Below are 13495 nucleotides of genomic sequence, written 5' to 3'. Positions count from 1 at the left end.
GGCTCAGGTCATGATCCTGGAGTCCCGGGATCGAGTCCCGCATCGGGCTCCCTGCTCGGCAGGGAGTCTGCTTCTCCCTCTGACCCTTCCCCCTCTCATGCTCTATCTCATTCTCTCTCTCAAATAAATAAATAAAATCTTTAAAAAAAAAAAAACTTAGCTGAGGGCGCCTGGGTGGCTCAGTTGGTTAAGCCACTGCCTTCGGCTCAGGTCATGATCCTGGAGTCCCGGGATTGAGTCCCACATCGGGCTCCCTGCTCAGCAGGGAGTCTGCTTCTCCCTCTGACCCTCCTCCCTCTCGTGCTCTCTCTCATTCTCTCTCTCTCGCAAATAAAAAAAAAAAACAAAACTTAGCTGAATGCTTCTTTACCCTTGTATGACAACCCTGCCTTCTTCCTGTGCTCTGTTACAGATGAGCCAGATCCCACCTCCGATGAGTCAAGAGAAGTTATGACTGTGTATTACAGCTCATTCTTATTTTAGGATGGGAGCAATACTCTTTTCAGCTTTCTATATCCTAAGCAGAAGCCAGAAATCACTTTGTGAGTTTAAATACCACCTATATATCCACAACTCCTATATTTACATTTCTAGAGTCTGGACTTCTCTGGAGTCCAGATCATATATATCCAGCTGCCTACTGGATAAATCTATTTGCATGGTTTGGCAGACAAACTCTAAGGTGGCCCCCATGACTCCCACCTCCTGGTATTCATGCCTTTGAATAATCCTTTCCCCTTGAGTGTGGGAGGGACCTGCAACTTGCTTCTAATCAGTAAGGCAAAGACAATGGGATGTCATTCCCATGATTACATTTTATGGCAAAGGAATGGCATATCAATTCCTTGATTATGTCGTATGGTATTATACAAGCTAGCGAACTCACTCTCACCCTCTCACTGGACTTAATGGAGCAGGCTGCCATGCTGTGAACTGCTTATGGGGAGGGCCACATGGCAGCGAATTGCAGATGACCTCTAAGATCTGAGGGTGGCCTCCAACCAACAAAAAACTGAAGCTCTCAGGCCTACAGCTGCAACAAAATGAATTCTGCCAACAACCTGAGTGAAGTTGGAAGATGATTCTTCTCCAGTCCAACCCACAGATAAGAACCCAGGCCCAGCCCATACCTTGATTGCAACTTGAAACACTGAAGCAGAGAGAACCTAGCAAAGGAGTTTCTGCCCTCACAGAAACTGTGTGATAACATGTGTTGTTATGAGCCATTAAATTTGTGGTAATTTGTTTTGTAGCACAGAAAAGTAATACAGATAGCATCACAAACTTAACATGCCTAAAAGCCAAATCCCTGATTGCCAATATGCCCCCCAAAAGAAAAGAAAAACATGCTCCAGTGTTGCCCATCTTAATAAGTGGCAACTCCATTCCTACAGTTATTCAAGCCAAAAGCTGTAGGATCTTAACTTCTTTTTTTTCTCTAAAACCCACATCTAGGGGCGCCTGGGTGGCTCAGTCGTTAAGCGCCTGCCTTCGGCTCAGGTCATGGTCCCAGGGTCCTGGGATCGAGCCCTGCATCGATACAGAGCAATTCCCTGCTCTGTAGGAAGCCTGCTTCTCCCACTCTCCCTGCTTGTGTTCCCTCTCTCGCTGTGTCTCTCTGTCAAATAAATAAATAAATCTTTAACAAAAATAAAAAAATAAAAAAATAAAACCCACATCTAATCCAAAAGTAAACACCGCTGGCTTTACAACCAAATCATATCCAGAATCTAACTTTATCTCACCACCACCACTACTACCTTGATCCTAGCCATTATCACTTCTCATGCACATTATTACCTCTCATGCACATTATTTTAACAGCCTCCTAACTGGTTTTCCTGCTTCTACTCCACAAAGCAGCCAAAATGATCCTATTAAAACATCAGATAATGTTTTTACTCAAAACACTCCAAAGGACTCCCATCTCATCAAGATTAAAAGCCAAAAGCCTTACAGTGGCATGTAAGGCCTACCTTACCTGGCACTCTCCCTTCCTACCCCAAACCTCCCTGCCTCATCTTGTATCATTCTCCCCTCATTCATCTGTCTCCCACCACACCAGCCTCTGTGCTGTTCCTTAACTATGCCAAGCACGTATCAGTCTCAGCATTTTACAACTGTTAGTTCATGTAAATGAAGAGTTCTTTCCACTAACGGGACTTCTCTGACCACTTTATGTGGTCAAAGTCCACCCCCTCCCCACCAATCCCCATCCCTCTTACCCTGCTTTATTAGTCCCCACAGTACATACTATGAACTGATATCTGTTTTATTGCCTGTCTCCCCAAAATTAGAAGTCCACAAGAGCTGAAACTTCTGTTTATTGCTATGTCCCCAGCTTATACTGAACGAATGAATAAATATTACTGCATTAGATATGGTTTCCTTACAATATTTAGAGTCTAATGAAGTCATCAAGCCACAAGAATTCGGACATGAAGGCAGCGACATTATTTTTCAAAATCACTACAAAATTACTTACCACTTAGAAATGTACTTATTCTACATCTCACTGTAAATATGCTTCTAAGGAAACCTGGAAAACATTCACATCTAACCAAAATAACTGAAGTATACAAGTAAGCCAAGTGAATTTAAACATTTCTGTGAAGGGCTCTATTAACAGAAAGATGGCTGAAAGACTCCCTAATTGTTTTTCCAGCATTATCTGGAGAAGATACCATTATTCTACACAGATACAGCCAAATAATAAAGAAGAATGCATCAAGCTTGAAGGATTAATCTTTTAGGGCCTTGTTTCTCAAATTTTTTGGTCTCAAGACTCTTTTTTTTTTTTTTTTGGTGGTCTCAGGACTCTTTATACTCTTAAAAATTATTGAGTACCCCAAAGAATTATTATTTATGTGGGCTTTTAATCTTCTAACACACTTAAAATTAAAACAGAAATTTTAAAAATATTACACAGTTCATTTTGAAGTAATATAAATCAGACACTAATATAAATAATATGTTTTTATTTACATGACTAAACTTCCCTACCCCCAAATTAGTGAGAGAATGACATTTTCCGTTTCTGCAAATTACCTTAATGTTTGAGTTAATAGAAAATGACTGAATTCTCTTACCTGCTTTTACATTAAATATGTTGCCATATGTTGTTTTGGCTGAGGTATATGAAGAAAGTCTGGCCTCACACATATATGAAGTTGGAAAAGGGAGGACTGTTTTTAATAGTGTTTTCAGATAATTGTGGATATTCTTCTTTGAAACTTAACAGGTTGTAGTTTCTTAAAGGTTGTTTGCAATATACAATCTTAATGTTACGTACTTTTTAAAAAGATTTTATATATTTGAGAGAGAGAGGAAGAGAGAACATGTGCAAGCAAGCACAAGTGGGGGTGGGGGGGTGAAGAAGCAGAGGGAGAGGGAGAAGCAGACTCCCTGCTGAGCAGAGAGCCCGACAGGGACTCGATCCCAGGACCCCGTGATCATGACTTGAGCCGAAGGCAGACGCCCAACCAACTGAGCCACCCAGGTGCCCCTTAATGTTATATCTTCTGTTAACATTAAAATCCATTGGTATGGGGCACCTGGGTGGCTCAGCTGGTTAAGCACCTGCCTTCGGCTTAGGTCACGATCCCAGGGTCCTGGGACTGAGCTCCACATCAGGCTCCCTGCTCAGCGGAGGGTCTGCTTCTCCCTCTCCCTCTGGCCCTCCTCCCTGCTTGTGTTCTCTCTCTCTCAAATAAATAAATCTTTAAAAGAAAATAAAATAAAATCCACTGGTCTACCTTGCACTCTTAATGAATCTTATACCCAAGCATGATTCTGTAACACAATTTTGTAACTAAAAAATCTGTAACTACTGGGAAACTTTCAAGTTTACAATGGTGAATACAAGTTTTCCAAAATTCTAATTTTTGCTTGAAAGTTCAAGTCTTATCACTGGCAACAAATACCATCCGCTGTTTTCCTTGAAGTGGGTCACGTGCATGGATCAGACAATTTGAAATTTATAAAATATGAGTTCTGCAATATGCATGCCTATCAACTTAAATTTGCTAATGTATAGGCCTATTTTCCAGTTCAGCAAAAGATTTCCTATATATCCACAATAAATCTACTGAATTGAAGATGGTTTGCCTCTTGAAACTATTAGTCTGTTTAAGTTAGCTCAAAGAGATAAATAATTTTTCATTTTTCTTATGCAGAAATAAAATCAGTCTGGAAAAAAATCGAAATAATCATGTACCACATAAAATGAAATCTACTTCAAGTTTTGAAAAGTATATACCTATTGTAACAACATTAAATGTTGTATAGAAGAAAATAAAACTGAAATAATCTTGATAGGATGTTTAAATCAAATCTACCTTCCTTCCATACACTTCAACGTTTTACAATTCTTTTTGCTTGGTTCTTTTTCACAAAATATTCCTCATTAGCTCAATATTTTGGCTAGATCCTGCCTTACCTGTTGAGCAATATGAGAAATATGAGCTCCCTGAACCGTTGAACCAGGTTGCGGCGCTGCCTCTGAAGTGTTACTCTTGTGGGAATCTTCCATAATCAACTACAAGGGAAAAAAGTCAGTTATAAGATGATTTCTAACTTCATTTTCAAGAAATCCTAAGACACTTCTTTCCTTAACGTGTACTTTTTCAGAGGAACAAGATGAAGTTTTTCTATGCTATGGGCTAAGCTCAATTTATCCAGACTCAATATGTTCTGATGTTCTGTTCTGTGTAGAGATCTAATTATAAGATCTCCAGAAATGGCAAATAAAAAGCACTACAGAATATGTATAATATACTGCATAGTTGTATAAAAATTGGCAACCTGGTTGCCTCTGTGGAAGAGAACTGGTAGCTATGGAACAGAGATAGTAAAGATTTTTCCTTGCATATTCAAAGCATATTGCATTCCTTGCAATATCAAAAATTTTGATCCACGTGAACATCTTAAAATTTAATACATGGCACATATATACATAAATTATTGTGACTAAATTTTCAAATGTTATCCCACTTAAGAAGTAGGATAGTCGGGGCGCCTGGGTGGCTCACGTCGTGATCTCAGGGTCCTGAGACTGAGCCCCACATGGGGCTCCCTGCTGAGCAGGGAGCCTGCTTCTCCCTCTCCTCCCTGCTTGTGCTCTCTCTCTAGCTCTCTCTCTCTCAAATAAATAAAATCTTAAAAAAATAAATAAAATGCAGTTTAAAAAAAAAAAGAAGTATGATAGTCTTCCCGTCCATGGACACAAGCATTCTTCTTCAGTCTAGGGAACAATTTCTAATTGCACGTATAGTTCTACGTAGAGAATTCATTAAGTAAAAGCTGAACAAATAAGTACAACCATAACTAAAGAGGTTCTAAAGATCTAGATGATCTAGATAATCAACTGCAGGATATGTAGGTTAGGTAAAAATGAGAATAAATGGCTTATGAAAGATGGAATATGTCAAATGGAAGGACAACCACTTAGAAAAAGACTGCTAAAAGATTTGGGCAGAATTTAAGGTTTTTAATTATTACATACAAAGGCATAAAAGAAAAAAAGAGGGAGCTGGCCAGCAAACATGAAAAGATGTTCGATATCGCTAATCATTAGGGAACTGCAAATCACAATTACAATGAGATATCATCTCAACACCCATTAGGATGGCTAATATTTAAAAAAAAAAACAAAACAGAAAATAAGTGTTGGTGAGGATGTGGAGAAATTGGAGCATTTATGCACTATGGGGATGCAAAAAATGTGTAGCCACTATGGGAAACACTGTGGTAGTTACTCAAAAAATTAAAGATAAAATGACTGTATGATCCAGAAATCGCGCACCTAGGTATATATCCAAAGGAACTGAAAGCAGGGTCTTAAAGATATATGTGTACACCCATGTGCATAGCAACATTATTTACAACCGTCAAATGGTAGAATCAACCCAAGTGCGCATAGAGATGAATGGATAAACAAAATATGGTATATTCAAGGGCTACATAATAATCCAACCAGTGAATATACATAATTCATTTTCTTTTTTACCAAATAATACTATGATTAGTAACTTTGGTACATAAAACTTTTCCATAATTAAAATTATTTCCAGAGGATATATTCCAAAAAGGAGAATTACTTGATCAAGGAGTATGAATACTTAAAGTTTTCTGAAAGAATTACAGTCCATCAGAAGCACATGAGAAAGCAATGATAGGTGAAAACAATACACTGTTTTACACTTCTTTAATTCTCCATTAGTTTTGTGAGCTATCTGTTCATATTACTTATCCATCCATTTATCACCAAATCTTAGTGTTTTCTTACTGGCCTGTTTCTTTTTTAAAAATATATTTAAAGGTTTTATTTATTTATTTATTTAGAAAGAGTGTGTGCATGAGCGGGTGGAGGGGCAGAGAGAGAGGGAGAGAGAGAATCTCTTGAGTGCAGAGCCCGAGGTGGGGCTTGACGTGAGGCTGGATCCCAGGACCCTGAGATCATGACCTGAGCCGAAATCAAGAGTCAGATGCTCAACCAACCCAGGCACCCCAGTCTTTAATATTTCTTTATTTTATTTTATTTATTTGTCAGAGAGCACGCACACAAGTGGTAGAGCAAGAGAGGGAGAAGCAGGCGGGACTCGATCCCAGGACCCTCGGATCATGACCTGAGCCTAACGCAGATGCTTAACCGACTGAGCCACAAAGGCGTCCCTAATATTTCATAATATAAATTTCATTTCTGGGGCACCTGGGTGGCTCAGTCATTAAGCGTCTGCCTTCGGCTCAGGTCATGATCCCAGCATCCTAGGATCGAGCCCCGCGTCAGGCTCCCTGCTCAGCGGGCAGCCTGCTTTTCCTTCTCCCACTTCCCCTGCTTGTGTTCACACTCTCTCTGTCTCTCTGTCAAATAAATAAATAAAATCTTTAAAAATATATATATATAAATTTCATCTCTATCATGTGGATACAAATATCTTAAGTGACTTAACTATGATTATTTTAAAACTTTTAATTTTGCCAAATTCATCTAATGCTTCCTATATTGTTTCTTCAACTGCTTTTAAGCTTACATACAGTCCCTTCTTTAGGAAGAGCAGTGATTTTTAATCTCCACTAATACAAGTATAATCCCACAGACAAAACACAGAGACAGCACCAAACCTGCAATTATGTATTTTCTCCATACTGTCTGTACTGAAAATGCGTTTTTTAAAAAAAGATTTATTTTTAAGTAATCTCTATACCTAGTGTGGGGCTCAAATTTACAACTCCAAAATCAAGAGTCACACGCTCTACTGACTGAGACAGCTAGGCAGCCGAAAATGCCTTTTTTAACACTCCATTTCAGAAGACATGTTAGAATGTAGAAAAGAAAAAAATATATAGTGCTAAGGCACTGGAAGAAACTATAAAAGATTTTTCAAAACCTTATTAAATTACTGGAAATGATACTTTTCTGTTTCACTGTGACTCACTGATTTTTCCTCCATAACAATATTATTAAGAAATCCTATATCTAATGGAAACTAACACAATCAACAAAACAACACATATTTCCTAGTAAAAGCCACTACAGTCAGCAAATAAGATTCTGGACAATTATTACAACCACATTTCCAATGGAAAATAAGATAGCCTATTCTATAATTTTTTAAAGAGAAATCAACTAGTCAGCTTTTTTTTTCCAAAATGAAAAGCTTTATAGTTACATCTCATTGTAAACAATACTATATATTTTTTAATGTCAGAGTATAATCTTCATCTGCTCACTCTTTTCGGCTATTGCTCTACAAACTGAGGTTAAGATTAACAATCTGTTAAAAACTACCTCAACACAGAATAAACTGTACACGTACAAAGGCATTTTCTATGAAAATAATGTATTTCCTGGCAGCAGATGGAAGCTTAACATTAGAACACAGTAAGAAGGGCAGAATCACAGGGGGCAGTGAAACACAGCTTCAGAAGTGCCATCAACAGGAACGAATTTGGGAGGCTGAGAAACTGCAGCAGGCTGTGATCTTGCTGACTATATATAAAGAATTTAAGTAAAAGGCATGGTACTTCTAAGAAAATTTGCAAAGAAATGAATATTACATGATAGGCACTAAACGAAGAGCTTTTTTATATATCAATTCCTGGATTCCCTGTTTTAGAGATGTGTAAATTGAGGCTCAAGGAAATTGTCATTTACTATGGATCTCACAGTAAGATGTGAATACAAGACCTGAAGCCAGAACTATTTTAACTCAAAATCCTGTTTTTTTTTTTATTCCATGCTGCCCCTCTTCCTCTAACATTGCCAACTTGTCCATCTGGCAAACTCCTACTCTTTTCAAGTTTCATCCCAAACATTAAGTTCGCAACTGCTCCAGGTCCTTTTTTCCTTCCCACTTCAACTGTGCCCTGCACATGTTTCTAATGAGGTCACTTAACACTCTGAATTGTGTTTATTGGCATGTCTGTTTCCCCCAGTCTTTTTTTTTTTTTTTTTTTTGGTGTTGTTTCCCCCAGTCTTAAGTGCCTAAGGATAGGGCCTGTATCATGAATGTATGCTCTGTGCCCAACAGAGACCCTCATGTATGCACTAAACAACAAACATCAACAAATACAGTTAGTATTCTCATTTGATGAATGAAGGTCTTAGTTTCCTCACCTATAGAGAATACTGAACTGATAAGCTTGAGGGCAAGGAGTCTTTTGCTCGACATTTCCACAAGTGAACTCATGATCTCCCTTCAAAATTGTTCCTATTCGTCATGCTGAATTTCTTTCAGATCTTCCCATGTGCCTGCCTTGCTTTCTCTCACCCTCAGGCTTTCACACATGCCATTCCCTCTGGCAGAAACACTACTCCCCTTCTCTTCATGTGGCCTATTCCTTTGAGTTATTCTCCCAGGCAATCTTTCATGACTCCCTCAGACTAGTCAAGAAGCTCTGGCTGTATCCCCAAAGCACATGTTACCCCCTCTTCTCATGGCACTTATCCCAGTAGTGTAATGGCCTGTTTTTGGTCTTGCCACCAGAATGCAAGCTCTAGGGAGCCAAGCCAAAGACCATATCCTGTTCCCAATATAGCACTAATACCTTGCACATTTATTAATGCTGAATAAATCAATGTGTTTAGTAGGGTTTGTCAATACTATATATTTTTTAATGTCAGAGTATAATCTTCATCTGCTCACTCTTTTCAGCTATTGCTCTTCAAACTGAGGTTAAGATCAACAATCTGTTAAAAACTAGCTCAACACAGAATGAACTGTACATGTACAAAGGCATTTTCTATGAAAATAATGTATTTCCTGGCAGCAGATGGAAGCTTAACATTAGACCACAGTAAGAAGGGCAGAATCACAGGGGGCAGTGAAACACAGTAACAGTTAAAGAAATATATTTAGACAATTACTTCAACTTGGCTTTAGAATCAAGACAACACGGACAAAAAAAAAAAAAAAACCCTAGAGATGGAAGTTCATTGTAATTAAGTAGGATATGTGAAGAAAAAGCATCTTTAGACGGGACTACCACCTACTGGCGATATAGTACTACTGTACAGATGTATCACAGACCAAACATAACCTTAAAGGATAGTAGAACGAACACACTCAGTGTTAGGACAACTGTACTAATTCTAATCGGGACACCAAGGAACATGTATATTACAAAATCTACAGGAAAAATAGCATTTTAATAAAACTGCTTATTTCTGGTGGTAACAAAATTCTCAAGATAAAATGCATTTTGCAAACATAAACAAACATGGCATACAAACTCTCATCACAAACCAGGCCAGTTTGACAAAGATGCTTGCCCAATCTACGTTGAAAAAGCCTCAGGAGGATACTCTCAATAAGCATTACAGGTATCCCCCACTTCTCGAAAATTCGTGTTACCGCACTGCACTTTTACGAAAACCTACACTAGTACCTGATTTCACTAACCGAAAGAAATCTCAAAGAGGATTTTCACTTTCAGGAAAAAAGTGAAAATAGCATTCAGCGTTTGTTTGTTTCACAGCCAGCCATTACAGAGGCAGCCTGGACCACAACAGCAAGAGTGGCCTGCCAAACTCCTTCCCCCAGAACCGCACTCAGCATCTCACCAAGTCTCCATAGCTTTGAACTGCGTCTGTGAGCATCGGGACTTTATCTCAATTTGTTTTGTTAGTAAGATGAGTCCTAAAGTATCAGAAAAGCCTGAGAGATTATTTTGGGGGTCTGAGAACACTGAAAATGTTTTCCATATAAATGGTAACTGCTTCTTCGCTTCAGGCCATTTCTCTTAAGGAAAGGTTTCACAGGAATGCCCTTTCTGATAGCTGAGGAAACCTGTACTAGCCCACAGCTCCTCAAAAAACTAACAAAATCACCATTATTTAACACCTACAATGATTTTAGAGCAGATTAAGCTGCACGCTCCAACGTGTAGCTGATGCTGGGACCTACCATGCTTAGTTTCATGATACAAGAGAAAAGCAAAGAGACAGTTTCCTCGGCTTGATCCTCTGTCCAGAGATAAACAGAGGAGCTTCTACCATCCCACTCTCTCCTTCCTCGCCCATCAGCTACACCTTTTCAGTACTGTTTCGTGCGTTTGTGTCATTACTATCTACCTCCCCATTGGACTGTAAGCTCCCTGCGGGCAAAGGCTGCTTCTGCCCTCCACCGCCAGCCGCCCGGGGCCGCGCATGCCGAGGGCGGCCGGTGTGCTCCGTGGGCTCCTTGCCGGACAGACCCGGTCTCGGGAAGCTGGGCGGAAAACGCGCGGAGGCCAAGGCCACGCCGCCCTCCCCGCCCCGCCGTCCCCGCCCAATCCCGAGACCTTCGACGGAGGGCGCTCGCCTTGGGCCGCAGAGGGGCCGCTTCAGAGGCGAAAGCCATCCCCGAGAGGAGGTCTCCGGTTTTATTTTGGTTGGGGGGGGAGGGTGGGAGGCAGGGGAGACCGACGACTGAGGGGGAACAGCCGGGCCAGGCGCGAGAACCGGAAGAGCGCTCGGCCGGGGGACAGCGGGCAGCCCCTCCCCCTTCCGCCGCGCGCCCTCCGCGCCCCTCCCCCACCGCTGCAGCCGCGCGCGACCCCCCACCGGGCGCGAGACTTGACTCGCCCTCCCCGCCGGCGCCGAGTCCCCGCGCCCTCCCTCTGCCCGGGTACACGGGAACACGTCCCACCCCCGCCCCCTGCTTACCTGTGGCTGCCGCCTCGCCGCTGTCCGGGGCGGGAACTTCCACTCCCCCCTCCCAGGTGGATCCGAATTCTCTACCCACTTCCCCACCCCCTCACGCGGCGGGGGACGTGCCTCTGTCTCAGGGGTCAGGAGGAGCGGGGAGAATCAGTGTCACTTAACAGCCAACTGTCCTAGGCTACCGTTTCCTCGGCAGTCAGGGCCGCCACTGGCGGCATGATCTACACCAGGCCGGGGGCGGGGGAGGAGAGGGGGGCAAAACTGAGTAAGTGAGCGTGGGGGGTGAGGTTAAGGCAGTCCCTCCGAGCGGGCCGCCGTCCTACGTCACCACGTTGCTCACGTGACGTGCCGCCATCTTGTGCCGGGTCTGTTCGGACCGCAAGGTGTGTGTCCCCGCGGTGTTACTCCGGCGAGAGTTGGAGGCGGAGGTTGCCTGTGATCATTTTTCGCTTGCGGAGCTCTGCCCGCACTGCCCCCACATGTCTGTTTTCGGAGGCCCTGGCTGGCTCGGTGGGCTCGGTGTGAGGCACTTTTTATCAGTGGCGTCGCTCTCAGCTCAGCTCAACTCCTACTTGCTCTGGGTCAGGTGGTCAGACCCAGAACTGTCGTCCCTGGCCTCACCTGCCCGGATCTCGTAGAGAGAAGTGACTAAAGCATGGAGGCTTGCCCTCCTCATCTTCTCTTCGTTTATGCAGCCTATTTTTAACCCCATAAAACTGCGTTGAGTTGCATCCTTTATATCCCATGTGAAAGGATCTTCTCCAAAGATTGATTTCACACATACACACGGTGCCGGCAGAGTGTTTTGAGCTCCACTAAGGGTGTCACGCTGAAACATTTACTTCAACTGTTACAGTGGAGCGTTATAAAATGTTACACGCCGTCATTTTAATACATTGCAAAAACTTTAAAAAATATTTTTAGGGGCGCCTCGGTGGCTCAGTCGTTGAGCATCTGCCTTCGGCTCAGGTCATGATCCCAGCGTCCTGGGATCGAGCCCCCGCATCGGGCTCCCTGCTCAGCGGGGAGCCTGCTTCTCCCTCTCCCACTCCCCCTGCTTGTGTTCCCTCTCTCGCTCTCTCTCTGTCAAATAAATAAAATCTTTAATATATATATATATTTTAAATGTGTATCTACCTTGCTGGAAAAGGGATTTTGCATTATTCTGAATTTTTTTTGTATCCATTTCCTAGCAAAATATTTTTATGGCTTTACAGTGATAATAACAAATGATAAATGATAAACCTTTTAGTGTGCTCTTGACGAAATAAGTTCCAGGATTTTTCTGGAGTTTTACTGGCTTGAGATCTCCAATGCAGGAAACTTGATTTAGTGGATAGAGCCATTCCTGGTTTTGACCTTTATGGCCTGGGCGCCTGGGTGGCTCAGTTGGTTAAGCATCTGCCTTCGGCTCAGGTCATGATCCCAGGGTCCTGGGATAGAGTCCCGTTTTGGGCTCCCTCTCCCTCTCCCCGTGCTTGTGTTCCCTCTCTCGCTGTGTCTCTCTCCGTCAAACAAATAAATAAAATCTTAACCTTTAAGGCCAGCTAATCTGATTTAAAGCTCAAGAGTTACTGTGCCAGACACTCCAAAGAGCTCACTAACATTTAGTTAATGCCATTCATTCAGCAAACATTGTTGACTATTAAAACAGGTGCCCTTATTTTCGATTTTTGATTAGGCAAATGACCCAAACCTCTCTAAGCTTGTCTTCTTGTTATTAGAATTGAGAAGAGTATAATACTCATGCTGTGTTCCAGAATTATTTAAAGGATCAAAATGTCATATACCATAGGAAAGCACAGTGTCCTATAAAGGTAAGGAGTGAGGAAGAGGTTCTCAGACATCAGCCTTTCCTAATGAACAAAACCCAGTATCAATCATTCTGGAATCCAGAATATTAATGTCTGGAAGGCTGGCTGTAAGTTTACTGTTCTTTTGTGTTTGGTTGTTTCTTCCTTGGAACTCAGAATGCTTAACAAATATTGATCAGTAAAAGAGGGGTGGGGGACTGAAAAATGTTATCAAAAGAAACGAAATCTTACTGAAACCTTCAAACTGCATGGACTGCTTCCTCTTCAGTTCCTCTTCCACCTTTGAAGCATCTGAAGTTTAAATCAGATACTGTGCTGTACAACGCTGCCACTCACAGATATTTCTAGCATACTTGTTTCTCATGGAAGTGTCACCAGCTGTACCTACCACCCTTCTGAACCTTGAGGAGTAACTGTAGAAGAAAAAAAAAGTCTTGGTTATGACACTCCCAGTTCTATCTGAATAGAAAGAGTTTATAAACCAGATGGGCAGGTCTTTGACTTTAGAACTGAGGGAAAAAGGTGAAATAAAATAACC

The 13495-nt window shown here is 41.8% G+C and overlaps 1 protein-coding gene across 9 annotated transcripts in view; it reads right to left on the bottom strand.

Moving 5' to 3' along the window:
• ATF1 (activating transcription factor 1) overlaps positions 1 to 11426 on the bottom strand; it is an 88133-nt gene extending 76707 nt beyond the window's left edge. For 2 of the 9 annotated variants that reach the window (XM_031030066.2, XM_031030065.2), the window contains exon 1: positions 11147 to 11418. Coding sequence is in view for 6 of the 9 variants with exons in the window: in XM_081821669.1 (XP_081677795.1) it covers positions 4439 to 4531 (93 nt within the window). In the remaining 3 variants the exon portion in view is untranslated. Of the gene's footprint in view, positions 1 to 4438; positions 4540 to 10782; positions 10908 to 11146 lie in introns of those variants that run through there. The other 7 variants (XM_081821669.1, XM_081821670.1, XM_031030064.2 and 4 more) reach the window with 7 other exon arrangements.
• Between the last annotated feature and the right edge of the window lie 2069 nt (positions 11427 to 13495).

Source organism: Leptonychotes weddellii, chromosome 5 (assembly GCF_054177405.1).
Source record: "Leptonychotes weddellii isolate Sample4059 chromosome 5, ASM5417740v2, whole genome shotgun sequence".
Taxonomy (NCBI): domain Eukaryota; kingdom Metazoa; phylum Chordata; class Mammalia; order Carnivora; family Phocidae; genus Leptonychotes; species Leptonychotes weddellii.
Note: the sequence above shows the minus strand (reverse complement) of the source record. Positions and strands in the feature narration are given on the sequence as shown.